Source organism: Cygnus olor, chromosome 7 (assembly GCF_009769625.2).
Source record: "Cygnus olor isolate bCygOlo1 chromosome 7, bCygOlo1.pri.v2, whole genome shotgun sequence".
Classification (NCBI taxonomy): domain Eukaryota; kingdom Metazoa; phylum Chordata; class Aves; order Anseriformes; family Anatidae; genus Cygnus; species Cygnus olor.
The window spans coordinates 27,116,374-27,133,410 of record NC_049175.1 but is presented as its reverse complement, the minus strand read 5'-3'; the positions used below and the strand labels follow the sequence as shown (position 1 = coordinate 27,133,410).

Genomic DNA, 17,037 nt, shown 5'->3' with positions numbered 1-17,037 from the left:
TTTTATCATGTCCATATCTTTTTTTGCCTGTACCTGCTTTCTACCAAGCCAGCCGTCCTTTAGAAGTTAAACCCTAATTTCCTTGCTCGATGGCAGTGTTTAAACTGCGGTTCTGGTGCCATCTCCTGGCAAAAATTAGGATTGCCAGAAGGGCAGCAGGATGTGGAACAGCTGGGTGAGAGCTGGACCCGTGGCCTGCACCCATGACGACTCATCGACTCATTGCTTGACTGTATTTTGCTGAGATTATTTTTGGCTTTCTTTTAATGTTGCAAAAGATGAACCAGGACTGTGATTCTTGGCGTTCTTATTTTCCAGGGCTTTTCAACCTCCGAGGCTCTGATGTTGAGTACAATCCCGTGTTTTTTGCGTACGCCGTCATAGGAATGAACACAATCAGGTGCTTATATTCCCCTCTTCTGTCCCCCAAGATGCATTCTTCTGTGGGAGATCCGTTCCAGCAAAGCATTTGTCTTTTAAAAACACTTCACGCTCAGATGCTTTAATGTCCCTTCAGAGCACGTTTGCCTTTGACATTAATTACTTTCCTCCACTGATCAGAGCTAGAGAGGCAGCCAAGAGCTCTGCTGTGCCCCTCAGCACCTCGGCTGACTTGCTGGGTTGCACTGGGCAGGACAACTGACCCCTATGGGTGTCACCCTAAGATAACGTGGAGGGCTGTCGGAGCCTGGGGTGAAACGTGGGTAAGAGCCAGCGCTCACCTGGGCATTGGAAAACCTCTCTGAGTCATCGATGAGTCACCTCAGAACTTCAGGGACCATGCAGTAAAGCTTCAGGGCTGATTTAGGACAGAAGGCTACTTTCCTGCTACTGCCGCATAAAATGAGCTTCAGCAAGCACAAGAGTCTTAGAGGCATCTCCAAGCTGCTGGCTAGATGCGTCTGGGGTAAAACCTGGCTGAGAGAGTACATGTTGCATATGAAGGGTGAGCTGAACTTTCTCAGTCAGTGCAAGAGGGGACAATGCGACACTTAACAGTAGATTTTCCACTATGAGATGTTACTCCTGAAAATGAGGGAATGGCCATTGTGTGCTTCTGTTACTCTCTCTTGCTTGAAGCACAGTGATGGGATGCAGCCATTGCGAATGTGTCGTGCAAACAAAAACGCTATCAACTCCTTTCTTCTCAGCAGGATGGTCCATCATAATTTCAAAGCGGGATTTAAGCTGTATGAAGGCTGGTGGATAATACAGTATAGAGCAAAGTATAAAGCATAATTGACAAACTCCTTTCTCCCTGAACACCAGAACAGCGTGGTTTCTCCTTCCGTACCTTACTCCAACTACTGTCGGATGGGGTCCCATCCAAACTGCTCTGTTGTATTTCTTTCTCAGGCTCTTTATTGATGGTGACCGGATGATGGACCCAGCTGTGAGGGAGCACTTACAGCTTGACTCCACCCTGGAGCCAGAGTTTAAGATCCAGGTGATGCCCTACGGATCTATCCTGACGGAGCTGCAGGCTGTCGGTGCAAGCCTGTCACCCAAGGAGAAAGTATGGCTCAGTGACAAAGCCAGTTACGCTCTGACTGAGGCCGTTCCCAAGGTTTGTGGCTCTGGCAAGGACAAAGGCTTTTCTTCTCTTTGTTGAGCATGGTCAGGAATGGTGTTAATGAGGGCAGCTGGCCTCAGCTTCCCTTCCACAAAGTGTGCCACAGGCTGGAGCTGGAGCGGAAGGGATCCAGCCGTGCTGAGGTATCGAGGCGTTGTTTAATCCTGGGGTTGCTCTCGATGGAGCTGCCCTTCCAACTCACTAAGCTGATTTACCCAAAGAATTGCCAGCTTAAGATAAGACAAGTATAGTGAGAGAGGGGAGGGAGAGAGGGAGCAGGGTGAACTCGGGTCACCATGCCCACGGCTGGAGCATCGGCCTTGCACAGACCAGCAGTTAGAGCTGGAAATACTCACAGAAATTGCAGCAGAAAAGTTGGGCTGGACTTTCAGGAGGGGGCACTGGGCTTGGTCTGAGTGTCTGAAGATGGTTCCCCTTATTTATTGCAGTAGCTTGAGGTTATGAGGCAATATGTGATGTCTCATATTGAAGACAAAAGGAGCAGGGAGATAGAGTTGTTGCAGCAGGGAACCTTGTAAGGAGACAAGTAACTTGCAGGCACTGGTTTTCCATGCAGTGATTGCATCTGCCAAGGGACAGTTGTAGCATCAGAGTGATTTTTGTGCAGCTCTACGTGCTATATCTTACCCTTGTACTTGAACGTGGCTGTTTGGAGCTCTGCTTTGCACCTGATACTCTGGTAGCCATGAAAGGAGATACTCAGGGAAGGACACAGCAGCAACTACAGAGAGATAAGCCAGCTTCCATGTATCTTGTGTACATCTCTGGTTTAGTAGAGATCACATTCTCTCTGGAACATCATCCAGTTTACAGAGACACCTGGTACCCAAAAGATGCTGAGTGTGAACACACTGCACAGCAATATGGCAGGGAACCAGGATGTTTTCCAGTGGATATTTTCCAGATGTTGCTTTCGAAGACCAGACACTGAACACAGTCTGCGTTTGTGCTGAGTTATTTAACAGTCCAGGCTTGCTACCTCAGAATCACAGGGCTCAGATTAAGAGGTCACTGAAGGAAGAACTAAATTGTAAAAAATTTTTGGCTGGAAGTCTGTTATTCATCCACCACCAGCTTTCTGCCTCCATCAGGCAGCCAGTTTTCTTCTTGTTTCATGTACTGCATGGATGTGCTGCAGGTGTGTGTATGATATGGCGCTGCATGCGGCAACAGCTAACTCATGGGGTCTGAAGGGCTTTTCTGTATACAGGAATTTTAAGAGTGGACTCGGCTTTGTGTCTCCCAAAAGACAAAATTCCCAGAGCAGGAATCCAAACAGCCAGCACAAATCTCTGGGTAAACTTCTCTAACTTTAAACTCTTTAAACTCTCCAACTCTCTGATGCATAGCAGGAGCCATCCATTATTTTTCTCCAGTTAGGATGCTTGGTTATATAATTTGGTAGCTTCATTGTGCTTAGTATGTCAGGACAGATGATAAAACCAAAACAGTCTGGCAAGTTTTGTTGCAACCAGCACAACCCTTTAAAATGGGATGTGGCTCTCGGTGCTTTTGCACTGACTTGAGGGAAGCATGTAGTTTGTCTTTCTTTTTAATTTAGTTAAAAAAAAAAAAAAAGTAAAAATTAAAACAACAACAAAAACAACAAAAAAACACCACAAGGCATGTGCATGAGCAAGACAGGCACTCTTTTGCCTCTGCTTCGGGTTAAATGTTGTGACACCATCAATCCGTTTCTAGGTGCAAATGGCACCTGAATGCAAAATGCTGACATTCTGCCCACTGCCTCTTGTGCAGTATGACAGAAGGCACAGAGTCAGTGGAGCGTACAGGGTAAGTTGTTGCTCTTCTGCCTTCAGAGCAGAAAACCCCGTGTGGTTTTGTAGTTGGAGTCAATGGGTCGACCCCGGTTTGGGCAAGTTGCTGTAGCTGCTTTATGCAGGGCAAGTAAATGTCCGTATGGACAAGTATAGCAGGTCTGGCCTAGATTAAGGAATTTAATGAGTTGTAGTGATGTTATTTACCCCTTTAGCACTGGAAGTTTTGTCTAATACTAAGTCATTACAGTGCTACTTGCCCTCTGTATGCACAGGGAGAGTCCCTGCCTCAAGGAGCTCTGTGCAGTAGAAGGCAGAAAGGGAAGGACTGAAATATCTTGATTAAAGACCATTTAGAAAATCAGTGGCAGAGCCAGAGGTTTCCCAGTTTTCATGCTGGGTGTTTTTCAGTATCTCTGTACCACCTCACGTCAGCTGAGTAACTGGCCTGGGGTGTTTGAAGCACCCTGGTCCTGGAAGTCCATCTACTGCCTGTCTCCATCAAAGACAAATATTGACGTTGGCAAAACTCCAGTTTGTTATTAAACACAGATCTGCAAACCCTTTGTAGATTTGCCTACAACTGCATGTAAATATGCTTTTCACAGGAGAGTAATAGAACCTGACAGTGTCTGTAGAAGACAAGCCGATCTAATACAGAGTCTGACTGTTAAAAAGTTTTGTCCTGGCTCTGAGAGAACTTTCCTGCGGCTTCTTCTGTGCTTTAGTTTCTGCATAAAGTAATGAAACTCTTGCTGTTGTTAAGAATTTGGAAACCATAAGCCTGTAGGATTTGTGTGAAATCTGTCTTTGCTGAGGGTCCAGCAGTCCTTTCCCACAAGTTTGAGTGGTGCTTATTTGTATGCTGGTGTGTTGAGAGCAGGAAGACGGTGTGCTTCTACCTATTTACGTAGGTGCTCATCTCATCTTCCAGTATATAATGGGTAGAGCAGAGACCTGGGGGGCAAAAGGTTTTGCTCTTGTTCCTTCCATACTGTGATATGGCTTGGACGGGTCACCTCAGAGAATTTCTGAGGATGTGCTGAGAACCAGCCAAGAGTTCCTGCTAGCTTAAGGACAGCTGATGTTTAGGGAAAGCACGGTAGTAACTGATTCCTTTCCAGTTCTTAATGCGTGGGAAAGCTTTGTCTCAAACTGCTGATGTAAGCTCCTTTCAGAAGAGGACAGCATATGAAAAGAAACAGTTTTACGTTTCTTGGGCTGTTGAAGTATTTATCAGAGCTGATCATTAGAGGTGGTGGTGCTCGGTGCTGGAGGAGCCAGACCCTTAAGGGATCCTCCAGGTTCAATTCCAGTGCTTGGTATCTGGGCTGGATACCCTTTGCTCGCTGCTGCCCGAGATTAACAGTCAGGTAACGAGTCAAGGTGACTTTTTAGGTCTGTTTGCACAGCTTGAGTTCTGCCTGAGTCCCTGGAATTGGCGTTCTCATTGGCCGTCTCTGGGCCTTTAGTGAACAGAACCAACAGGAATCCCCTAGCTCAGATATTGATATGATATTTAGGATATCCAGTCTTGACCCTGCTTCGTGGCATGCTGTCGACCCTTCAGTTCCCTGGATTTCCCTGATGGCAGTTCTTCCTTCAGTCAGGGGCTGTTTCTCCTCTTTATTCCCCGGTACACTTAGCTGACTACTGGCAACCAGTATCTCACAGCACTGAAGGTTGAGGGAGACTGCCAAAGTATGAATTGTGGCCAGGCTGAGTTATTAAACCTGTAGGATTACGTAGTCTGACTAATCCACAAGTAATCCCTGTCCTTCTGCTGCAGGCTTACCAATACCTCACCCCATATACCCCCATCTGCATTGCAAAAGCTGTGAAGAACGCGTCGGAAACGGAAGGCATGAGACGAGCACATGTAAGTGAAGCCTTGAGAGCCTCCTTCTTGCACATGGCAAGAGGTTTGCTTTATGTTTGGGGTAATAAATTGAATTTTCCCTTTTTTAATCCAAAATGCTAAAACTAAATATATTAATTTGGACGTCAGGTTAAAAATGTTGGATGGCTATTGCTGATGAAGCAGCTTTTTGCTTGTTTAGTGTTCCCTTGGAGTGAAGAACAACATTCTAATCACATAAGGGTCCAACCTTGCTCTGTTGGAAGACCACGTAGGCTTGAGAAGTGTTATTTAGAATATGAACCCTCAAAGGGATCTTCTCTCCCCTTTGCAAGTTCTGTTGCTGGTCTCACTGGAATCTTAAAATTATTATGACTTGAATAAACATGGCTTGAAGAACATAGAGAAATTCTTTAACACATGGTGCAAAACACAGGCCAAGATATTCAAAAGCAGCTTGTGTCCTCAAAGCACTCCGTTTTCGTGTCTTCATCACGACACTTTGGAAGTGAGTCTGATTTCCCAGGATGTTTCACATTTTTTCAAACAAAGAAGTTGCCTGTGAAACAGGTTCATGGTAGGGCTGAAGTTTGCTTTTATTTATTTCCTGTTAAATTCCAAGCAGCAGGTTTCACAACAGGACAAATGTGCTAGTTGAAGCAGCATTGGCAGTTCTGGGCTTGTCCCTTATTTGCTGCTATTTTCTTGGGATCTGCTACTTCCTACTTCAATGCTTTATTACCCTGTCAGTTAAAGGGAAGTAAAAATATTTGTACTGTGCAGAGATCTTGTTCCCCTGTTCATGGCCAACTGTGTTGCGTGGTTACCTCCCATGAGCTGAAATGCAAGATCTTGTGTGTAAAAGAGACCTGAAAATGATGTGTGGGATAAAGCTAGTGTTTGCTGAATCCTTGGTAATTCTTCAGAGTAAGATACATCGCAGCAGAAAACCTGTATTAACGCTTATTTAATTGTCCTGGTACATTTCCAATGCTTGCAGTAATTGCAGGATGCAGAAGCTGAAAACTCCAGATTACCTCTTAGTTTGTATTTCTGAAACTTGCAGGTTGAATTGCTTTGCATCAAAAACAGTGTTTGTACTGAAACTTAGTTTTTTTTTCTTGTGCCTATTTTAACATAGGTTAAAGACGCTGTTGCCCTGTGTGAGCTCTTTAACTGGCTGGAAAAGGAGGTAGTGTATTACTTTTTTAAGCTGGAAATTTTATTAAGTAAAATTTGTCATTAGCATGGAATTTTTTATATTCTTTATAGCCCCTTTGATATAAATGGGGAAGTACATGGCTTTTCTTCTGGTGTGTGTGTGTGTGTGTGTTCAATCATACTTCCATCCAAGGCCTAAGACATTTTTTTTGAAAACACTCCCACTTATTTTGTACAGGCCAAAGCCAGAGCAGGTGAGGAACGATGTGAACAGACTTAATGTAGTGTTAATACTGTCTTGTGCTGGTTTGTTAGTGCAAATCATAAAGTAAAATGAAATATCTTCTGGCAGAATTAACAGATTTGGTGTTTATGAATGGAGAGGTTTGGTCATGCCCATGTACAGTAAAACTGGGATAAAGCGAAATTACTCATGTTTCTTCTGGTTTAGAAGTACACAGTGAAGGTGCAGAATGTCAGGTGTTGCACAGTCGCTTACTAAGCTGTGCTGCTTGTGCTACTGCATATCTAAGTCCATTGAACTCACCTATGGATATGCTTTGACTTCCAGAAGGTACCTTTTTACATGTCTGAGTAACTCAAGAAACCTGCCTCAGGGGTTATGAGACCTATCTCTTTTCCTGTCCAGTGCAGGGCAAGTTGATTCAGTCCCTCTGGGTTGCAGGTCTTGATTTAGTAAATGCCTAAAATTTGACATCCATGCTTTGTTTTTCCTTCAACTGCTTCCATCTCTAGATTAAAGGCATAAAATTTCTGCTAATAGCATGGGCTGTTGAAATGGAGAGAACTGTTTACACTTACTGTGATGTGTGTGTGAGGAGATGTTGCATTCTGAGATGTTACTCTGTGCATATCTCAGCGAAGTAGATACTGCACCAGCTGTTCCCTAGGCGAGGTTCAGCAATCCTGCTCTGACCAGCTCTGCTTCCTGCTTCTCGCACGCCCTGCACGATACGGCTGGGTTTGTGTTCCTCATTACTGAGGAATGAGGACAGAAAACCTGGAAACAGGCCACTTCAAGATTGGGTTTCATAATACTCAGAGGCGGGGGGGCTAGTGTTGCGGCATATAGCATTTTCTTTGCCAGTTAGTGTACTAATTCAACCTGCATCTTTGTCCACTAGGTTCCAAAGGGAACAGTGACAGAAATAATTGCTGCAGACAAAGCAGAGGAGTTTCGCAGGTAAAATGTAAATCCCCCTGTGAGGGTGTTTTCTTGGTGGCGTTTTTATCCTTTCTTATTCTGTAGAAATCCTGCTCACTCACAGATATATTTTACCTGAGGATAAATCATAACTCCAGCATTTCTTTGAACATTTGAAAGAGCTGGGGAAGAATTGGGTCTCTTGGGAGGTACAAGTCCCAGCCCACTGGGTCCCACTTTCCTCCCAAGACAGCGAAGAGGAATGTTGCAGATTAGGACACTTAAATATGAGATGGTTGCTTTCTTACCACACAAGAGTTCATGGAAGAGTTAGATTTCCTCTTCTGGTGGAGAATGAGCAACATTTGTAATGGGAGATAGTCCAGTCTGTATATAACAGGACCTCCAGAAAAGTCTATAAGTAAATAAGTAACAAAGAAATAGTTCAGGACATCTCTTCCCCGGGTGGTCTGGGTGGTGAACTTCTTACTAGTAAGAAAAGGGTGGAGGTGGAAAGCAGGCTTCCACACGGTTGGGTCAACAGGATTTGGATCTGTACTATTCTTTTGTTCAAGTGTTTCTTGCCCAGGTGGCTTTCAAGGCTAAGGGAAGGCTAAGAGGAAGTGAAATTGAGGATGGGGCACTGCAGGTGCCTGGTGTGCTCTTCTTGCTCGTGCTGTACTGATCACAATCTTTTCTTTCAGCCAACAGAAAGACTTCGTTGAATTGAGTTTTGCTACTATATCGAGCACAGGTCCAAATGGAGCCATCATTCACTACAAGTAAGAGAAACATGGCTGCTTCTTTCATCCTTCAGCAAACATAGTTGGGATGAGTTGTCAAGCTTTTTGTGGCATCACAACAGAGTATGATCTCACTCCAGGGAGATGTAGTCGCTGTTGATTGCCATCTTGCTTTATTCCACACACATTAAACAAAGATCTCTTCCTGCTGGCAGCATGCACGTCTTATGATGCTGAACTGCCCAGGGGCCATAGAAAAGGGCTATTTGGGGGTAGAAGTCTGGGACGGACAAATATGAAGTGCAAGTTATTCTGCAGTGTGTCCAGGAACAGATGCTGAGGGTTTTCCTGGAAGCAACAAAGCTATTCTTTGTACTTTAGTGCTATGCACTGTAGAAAATACATTCCTCAGTGTGAACCCTGCTTGAGCATATGTTGGATTTCTATCACTGCCACAAAAAATCAGAGCTGACGCGTCCAAGCTTGCACTTGGTACGGCTTCTGGACTGCAGATGTGGGCTGGAGACCTTAAAGTGGTGGAACAAAACCATTTGTCTTTAACTGAACAGGCCAGTTCCTGAGACCAACAGAACACTGTCTGTGAACGAGATCTACCTCCTGGACTCGGGAGCACAGTACAAGTGAGTGGGATGGATGGGGCTGAACAGCTACATTTTTTGCTCCTAGTGACCTCCCTGCAGGGTCAGCTCGCAGTTCCTCTGGCAAACATGGCAAAGTGTGGTTTTGACTACAGTGCCATTTCACAGAAAGCCTGCTTGTTGTATCCCTGTGGAAGGAGATTGATGTATGTGTGATGCTATCGTACGTGTGATGATAGTGTGATGCTGTACTCATAACCCCACAGTCACTGGGTGACTGATCCCTGCCAGAAGGCGCCGAGCTAGGCTCCGGGCAGCAGACTAGGGCTGCTGACTAGCCTTGCCTGGGGTAGGAGATGAGATCCAAAAGTGCTGTTCCCCAGAATCCCATTGACAGCGTGATGGTAGATATGCTTCAGCTGGTGGCACGTGTTTGTCTGTTGCAGCTCTGCTCACTGGCACATCCATGTTAGAGTTGCAGGGAGTAGGGAGCAGGCCTGGCTTCCCAGGTTTAGCCATAGGCTGCCTACGAAGCTGAGTAAGGATGTGGGCAGAAGGTAATGATTTGGCTGATGCTGAGGTCAGGACAAGACGGAGCAAAGGAGCAGGACGGCACTGCCTTGTGGGATTCTCTGCCTTTCCAGAGAGAGACTCGAGCAGGTTTTCTTATCCCAGTGGCTACTCGGTCTCAGTTGTGTTTTTGGGAAGGCATCATGTCTGACTCACTCTCTGCTGTGGTTTTTTTTTTGGCAGCAGCCTCAGTCTCTGCAGCTGTTTATTGTGTAGCTCTGACCCCTTGGAAAATGAAAGAAGGGGTGTTTTTAACCAGTGTAAATAGATGAGAAATAGTTTGTTCAGAGAGATACAAGATGGACCTGGCTGCTCCTTTGATATGAGCTTTGTCTTTAGAGCTATGCCTTTTTGTTTTGTCAGTCAGGAAGAGCCTTGAAAATGAATCATGTAGACATCCTTTGATAAGATTTTTACAGTGAGATCCCTCTCCCCTCCTTCCCTCCTGATGGCCTAATTAATGATTTCCTTAGTGCCACTATGAAAAGCAGCCCTTTGAATAAAATGCAAGCTGGACATCAATGGCACTTATGGTGGCATTGTCACAGGGATGCTCAGCTTGTCACTGCTGGGAAGTTAAACCGTGAGTTCTTTTGTGACCATGGCCAGTGTGTGCTGGGGAAGAGTGCTGGCACAGCAGTGAGTGCTTCAGAGGAAACCCATTATTTCAAGACCCTTTGTGTTTTTCACAACAGGCTCAAAATAATATTTGCATAAGGAACTTCGAGCCATTTTCTAATGTCTCAGACTAACCCGTATCCAAATGATAGATAATTTGTAGCACAAAGCATCCTGAGGATGAAAAGGACACACAACCTACTTGCACTTCCTTCTCCTCAGCTGGTAGCTGTAATTTGTGCATAAATATATATTTTTAAGCTGCTAATGAGTCACCTTTCATACAGATAGAATAAATTTGGCCTTTTCTGTCCTGTTCTCAATGGGCAGGTACCAGCTGCTAAACCTCAAATTAACTTGATGTTTATGAGCAGTCTAGATTATAATTTGAAAAGAGCTTTGGGATCCTTATGGATGAAAGATAACATTTTGAATTGTAAATCATTATTGTTGCATCAGGGATGCGTGTGTGTGTTCAGGAATTTTTGAGATTGGGAACTTTTATAGCATCAGTTTTGTGTAGCACAGAGTGGATAACTTTACCCAATGATTAGTCCGTTTTTCTGCAGTCTGATGGGGTTTTCTGTGCATTTTCACTTTGATCTTTCTTCCCCCCCCCCTCCATTCCTTGGCTTCCTGCGTCTTTCTTTGCTTCTGGAAGAGATGGTACAACAGATGTGACCAGGACAATGCATTTTGGCACACCATCAGCCTATGAAAAGGTAAGTTGGTATCTCAGTATTTTGCAATCTGACCCTTACTAGAGATGCTTAAACCACGATGGCCTAAATTTAGTGACGTGCCTTACTGATACATAGTCAAAGGGATCTATCAGGTATCATTTCTTTACTAATAAAAGTGGCAGCATTTTGCGGATTGAAAAGGAGACTGTCAGACTTCAGATTTTCAAAACACCAGCAATTTAGAGAGTGACGCTTTCATATCATAAAATGCACACCTCTCATCTACTAAATGACATGTCTTCTCTAAGAGATAATAAAATCAGTGGGCTGTGGATACCCATTACTGGCTGCCCAACATGGGAGTTATAGGAGTTTCATGTAGCATAAAGCTCAGTATCCAATGCAGGGCTGCAGTAGTGGTTAATGTCTAGTGTACTGTGTTAAAATCCAGTCTGACTGCTCTGAGAAGGTCCGTGTTGGAAATTCAGTGATGTAATTTTGTTTATTTTAAATTGTTTCTTTAATTAACACTTATTTCATCATTGTAGTTTGCTCAGTGATGAAAATATGCTGTAGGGTATGCTCAGGAAGTAAAGCTATAGCCACAAAGAAAATGAATCATGTAGGTCAGATGAATCCTGCTGCTAAGCCTGCAGCCTGAGATTGTGACACATTCTGCATATTAGCTGAAAAAGATCTTCAGAGCAATTTAAACTTTCTGCTCGTGCTTTGCTTTGGCATTGCCAGTCACAGGAGAGCATGAGTAGGTCTCTGCAGAGGATCTGGAATTTGCTACAAGATGCAGTCTTTCTTTCTGTTACTGGGAAGGACGATGTTTTGTCTCTCCTTGCTTGCTTATGGTACATGTTTCTTTGGCAGGAATGCTTCACCTATGTCCTGAAGGGACACATAGCTGTGAGTGCAGCCATCTTCCCAAATGGAACCAAAGGTAGGTTGGTGAGTTGGAGCGCTTGACCATGGCGGTGGTGACCTCTGAAGAGCCATTAAGTGGTGTAAGAGCAGCATTATGAGTGACAGGTCCAGATGTGTTAGGCAGATGTTGGCGTAACTGTCTGTGTCTGTTTCCAACACAACATTTTGGATTCTGGATTATTGATTTTTCTCCCTTTTTCAGCAGCAGCAACAAGCACCAAACAATTTGAGGGGGAAGTCTGAAGGGTGTTCAGAGTGCTATGGCTCTAGGGTGATGGCGACTTTAATCAGTCACTGGCACTGTAATACACCCGTGGCCTGGTTGTGTTCATTATGCTTTACTCACAGCCTTATCAAAGGGATAGGTCACTTTCCAGCTTCAAAAGAACTGGCTAATTGTCTTCCAGTTAATGCGGAATCTCTTATCAGTGAGCAGCTTGGGAAAATGACACACAGAGGAACTGTTTTGATTTTGTGCAGGAGAAGCTGTAATATACATTCACTGCTGGTGAATGTTGCAAGCTGTTTTCTCCCTGGTCCTAAACCTGATATCGAGATGCCTTTTTGTAGAATTACTTCCAGTTTGCATTCTTGAGTGTGTGAAGGAAAAGCAGCTGGGTAGTGGCATGAGAAACTCCAACTGAAATTGGAGGGTGTCAGAACTTGCACATGTGGACTTGGTGTTTGTATGCAGGCAATGGAAATCCTCTACACTGATTGAAACAGCCTGAAATGACTGGGACTGGGCATCCAGGCAAGAAGGCTGCCTGGTTTGTTCACCAAATGCAATTATCACATCTTCCACTTTGAGTTATCTTAGCACAGCTACCTTTTAAGAAAGATACTGAATTCACTATACACTATTTAAACACCAGATTCTTTCCTGAAAACCCCAGTGGAGCAAGCAGCAAAACAGAAAGGCTGTGCAACCTGGGAAGGAGAGGGGCTTTTTAGATAAGAATGGACTTGAATGGCAGTCTAAGTGTGCCCTGTAATTTCCAACAAGCCAATGATTTGTTTTTTGTTCCTTTTAAATTTCCTTATTTTTCTTTGCACATTTTCTAGTTTTGAGCCCTCAGTGTGACTATCAGTCTCTGAGGAAGCCTGACTCGATAAAGTTTTCTTTCTATTTGTGTCTGTTCCCCTTTGCTTGCAGGTCACCTTCTAGATTCTTTTGCTCGCTCTGCCTTGTGGGACTGTGGTTTGGATTACCTGCATGGAACAGGACATGGAGTTGGTTCTTTCCTAAACGTACATGAGGGTCCTTGTGGCATTAGCTACAAAACCTTTGCAGATGAACCTTTGGAGGCCGGCATGATTGTCTCTGATGGTATTTAACATTGATGATTGTCTGGCTTTTAAGGGGAGGGACTAAGCTCTTAAGATGCAGAGGGGATAAATCTGATAGTGGTGGAAAGGGAGGATGGGATCATAAGCTCTGGCCCTGCTTTCTTGGTTTATTTTAATTGTTTAAGCTCTCTGGGTAAAGACCCTCTGATTTTAGCTGTCACAGTAAAGCATCTTTGCGGTTCTGCAGGGTTCTGCAGGCCTGCTTCCTTTTCTGTACAGTGCAAACCTCAGCAGAGCTGTGCTGCTGACCATCCCAGCTCTGTCAGGCTGCCTTCACCTGCAGTGGAAGAGCTGGCTACTCAACTAGATGGACACCAGGAGATAATTCTGTCTTTGCTATGGGCTATTTGAGCCAGCTCTTTATATCGTTACATGCCTTACTTTCCCAGTAGTAAATTAACAGCCTGCTGGGTTTTGCTGAGACACTTGCATTCCTTCAGGGCTGTTAAGTTCTTTCAGGGAGTCAGGGAACACCCTCATAAGATGACTTCAGGGGAGAGGTTTCCTACCTGCCTCTCATAAAGAGATGAAGATTTTCTGCGTTTCTGGTACTTGGAACGTGTACTTGGTGTTCTCTCTTGACTTGGAAGGAGACTCTCTGAGCTCGAGGGCTGTCTGGTTTCTCCTCTCTGAGAACTTCTGCTGTCACCTTGCTCGGGGCTTCTGTGCAGATTAAGTAGGCAGAAATCTGTTTGCTTCTCTGGGTGCCTGATGTCAAGATTGTTTAGCGACCTCAGCAAACTAAAGCAATGAAGGGGAAGTTTAGCCATAGGAAATAAGTATTTGCACAGTGTATCTGTGTGTCTTAGTTAATTATTGTCTGTTTCTGCAGAGCCTGGGTATTATGAAGATGGGTCCTTTGGGATCCGAATAGAAAATGTTGTCCTTGTGATCCCTGCTGAAACCAAGGTGAGTGACCTACTGAAGATGCCCCTTTCTTCGTGAGTCAGTGGTTGTAAAACTTAGAGTACTGGAACTTGAGGTGGGATCATGCTGCAGATAGTTGAATCCTACTCAAGTCTGCTGCTCTCCAAAACCCTGCCTTGGCGAAGGCTGATTCTCTGTCTCCCCTGTTAATGGGGACACAGAAGACGGTTCTGCTTGTGCAGTTTCCATAGGTTGAAACGTGTATGTGAGAGTTGTTTTAAAATGTTTTCTGTCTGGGTGTCAAAGACAAGAATCATCTGTAATGCAGCCCCTTGGAATCATTGCTGGTTGATCTTCTCAAGTCAGGGTTTTTATCTCTGATAGAGTCCCCCTTGGCAGTAGAACCAAAACTACAGACAGATTTTGACATTATAATTGCAGGTCTGTCTGGGTTATGCTTTTAGAAATGCTGAACTGGAAATGACCATATGGCTAGTTCTGTGCAATTGTGACCTGGGACATAACCTTTATGAAGTGACCACTGAAAGAAATGACAGTGGTTTATATTGAGATTCTCTGCTTGATATATGAGGGAAAAAAATACTGTTAAGTTGCTACCTTCTCATCTGAATGCTACAAGGTTGTTTTTTTTGTCTGGTGTTGACGTAAGAGTAAGATCTTGCTAGAGCTGTTTCTAAGAATTTGCAACCCCATTTGTGTTTCTGTTGCAGTACAATTTCAAAAACAGAGGGAGCCTGACTTTTGAACCCTTAACCCTGGTTCCAATCCAGACAAAAATGATTGATGTTAGTTTGCTGACACAAAAAGAGGTAAGTGAAACAGTAAGTTTCCAGTGCCGCATTTATGCTAGAAACATTTCTGTTTACAAGAACCACTCGCCTCTGCTCTACCTGGTAGATTCAGAGAGCGGCCCTGAGGAATCTGACTTAATTTTAAATGATCCGATTTTGAGTGGGAGAGTAGACTAGATGACCTCTCTAGAGGTCCTTCCCTTCTAAATCACTCTGATAAGGGCAGCAAGGAGACTAGTGATGTTTTTTTGGTAGTTCCTTTGATATGGTATTTGCTGGTACATGTAGTCTTCTTTCCTACTCTTGCCTTCGTTTGCTTCTGTCAGACTACCATGCTGTCTCCCCAGAAGCTTATACTAATGACTGTCCCATGTTGCTGTCTGTGTCTACTCATGGTCGGTCCCATTTAGCCATGCCATGTTTATCAGTGCATATGGACTCTGAGCAGACATTCTACTTGCTCAGCAGTATTTATTTCCTGAAGAGCTTTACACTGTAGCTTTCTGTTCAAGTTTCCCACTACCAATAGCACATTTCATCCTGGTTTTCTACCATGTTGTCCACTTTACTTCAGTCTGTCCTCAGTTTCTGAATGATAATCCAGTTTGCATTTCCTTTTTCTGAAGAGGACTGAACAGTACCAAGATCCATCTGCCTCAAGGTTACCTGTTGAGATCAGTAGGCTAAATCCTATCTCATCACTGCATTGTTCAGAGTTACAAATTTGCAAAGCTATTTACTAGACTGTGCCAAGGTAGCTATTCTGACTTGCTGGAGGCAGTGATTTGCAGAGACTTTAAATACTTGTCAGTTAAACTGAACCTTAGCTCTTCTGAAAACCCAGGACTAATTGCTTCAGTTCCTACCCTCATCAAATTCACAAGTCACTTCCACGTATTAGAGGTCTGTCTCTGGGACAGGATCCCATCCTGGCCTAACAGCCCATCTCAAAGTGGCCTACTAATGTCTTTGGCTATACACAACTTATAAAGGCACCAGCTATTCTGCATTCATGCTGAATATCATATCTCCCTTTCTCTAGTTGAACTGGGTGAATGACTATCATCAGAAGTGCCGGGAAGTAATTGGGGCAGAGCTGGAGAGGCAAGGTCGGCTTGAAGCTCTTCAATGGCTCATCCGGGAGACTGAGCCTCTGATCAGAGTTCAGTAGCACCACGGTTGTCTTCAATACAGGGAACATCAGGACTGCTTGGTGTCACTGTAATCTACGTCATCTTGGCCCATGACACCACTGGGAGAAATTTCGTCAATAAACCTTTGGAAATCAGAAGGGGGATTTCATTTAGTGTCTTCCTCCTCCCCAGAATTTGCGGGTAACGTGTGGGGGTAAGGAGGGTTACTGTCAACATGTTTTGAGCAGGGGGGAGGTTGAGAATAGAAAGCAAACAAAATAAATAAGCATGTTGCCTTTGAAACAGGGGTCTTCTTGAAATAATGGTTTTAAGAGACAATACTGGAATATTTTATATGGTGTGGTTTTTCACTATGAAAACTCAGTATTTTTACATACTTGGGTTCTAGTTGCTGGGATGCTACCCACACAGCAGGACTGATTACTGAATAAAAGTTTCCAACACGTTATTTGCTCTGTCTGGCTTCCCTTGCAGTCAGTGATGTGTTGGGTTGGACAGCTTGGAGGGCAAAGACCAGATAATTCCACGTTTGTGTGCACCCTGCTCGGACAGTGAAGAGATAGAGCTGCATATATGTGTATAGAGCTGCCTTGTGCTAGGAGCTGGGCAGATGTTATGAAAAGGCCTGGCGGGAGCTGTCACTTCTATCTATGCTTTGTGACAGATCATGGAAGGGATGCAGTGACACTTGGCAGAGCGTTGTGCCTGTGGAGCACCCAGGCCACTACTTCTGTCTATTGTTATTCATGGAGTACTTCTATAACCCGGGGCAGTGCAGGATGTGTGGGCAGTATCATGGAATTACAGCTCTTCCTGGACGCAAGGCAATTACTAAGTTAAAAATAAAAAAAAATGCATGCAATGGACAAAGGAAGGCCTCTTTGCAACTTCGGCACAAAGTCAGTCAGGCCCTGGACACCAGGAGCAGTGCTCTGGATTGTGCTAGGCAGTGCACAAAGCCATCTAGTGGTTAAGTGAACTACTGCAAGGCAAATGCAGGTTTGGGCTCTTCCCAGCCTTCAGCCGGGAGGGAGAATGCTCTGCTTGCAGTCTTCTCAGCTATCTTCTGGAAAGTCACTGTGTGCAGCCCCATCAGAGCACTGTCCATAATGTCAAATGGTGGTGTAAGAATATACCTACTAAAGGCAACAT

At 44.4% G+C, this 17,037-nt stretch overlaps 1 protein-coding gene across 2 annotated transcripts in view; it reads left to right on the top strand.

Annotated features, from left to right (window-relative positions):
• The window catches only part of XPNPEP1 (X-prolyl aminopeptidase 1), a 30,151-nt gene extending 13,818 nt beyond the window's left edge, over positions 1–16,333 (top strand). For both annotated transcript variants that reach the window (XM_040563878.1, XM_040563877.1), the window contains exons 8-20: positions 319–400; positions 1,357–1,567; positions 5,162–5,251; positions 6,372–6,422; positions 7,537–7,595; positions 8,261–8,338; positions 8,869–8,940; positions 10,748–10,808; positions 11,649–11,718; positions 12,859–13,032; positions 13,885–13,961; positions 14,651–14,749; positions 15,774–16,333. In XM_040563878.1, the coding sequence (XP_040419812.1) occupies positions 319–400; positions 1,357–1,567; positions 5,162–5,251; positions 6,372–6,422; positions 7,537–7,595; positions 8,261–8,338; positions 8,869–8,940; positions 10,748–10,808; positions 11,649–11,718; positions 12,859–13,032; positions 13,885–13,961; positions 14,651–14,749; positions 15,774–15,902 (1,253 nt within the window). In that variant the 3' untranslated portion in view covers positions 15,903–16,333. The remainder of the gene's footprint in view (positions 1–318; positions 401–1,356; positions 1,568–5,161; positions 5,252–6,371; positions 6,423–7,536; positions 7,596–8,260; positions 8,339–8,868; positions 8,941–10,747; positions 10,809–11,648; positions 11,719–12,858; positions 13,033–13,884; positions 13,962–14,650; positions 14,750–15,773) is intronic.
• Positions 16,334–17,037: the final 704 nt, after the last annotated feature.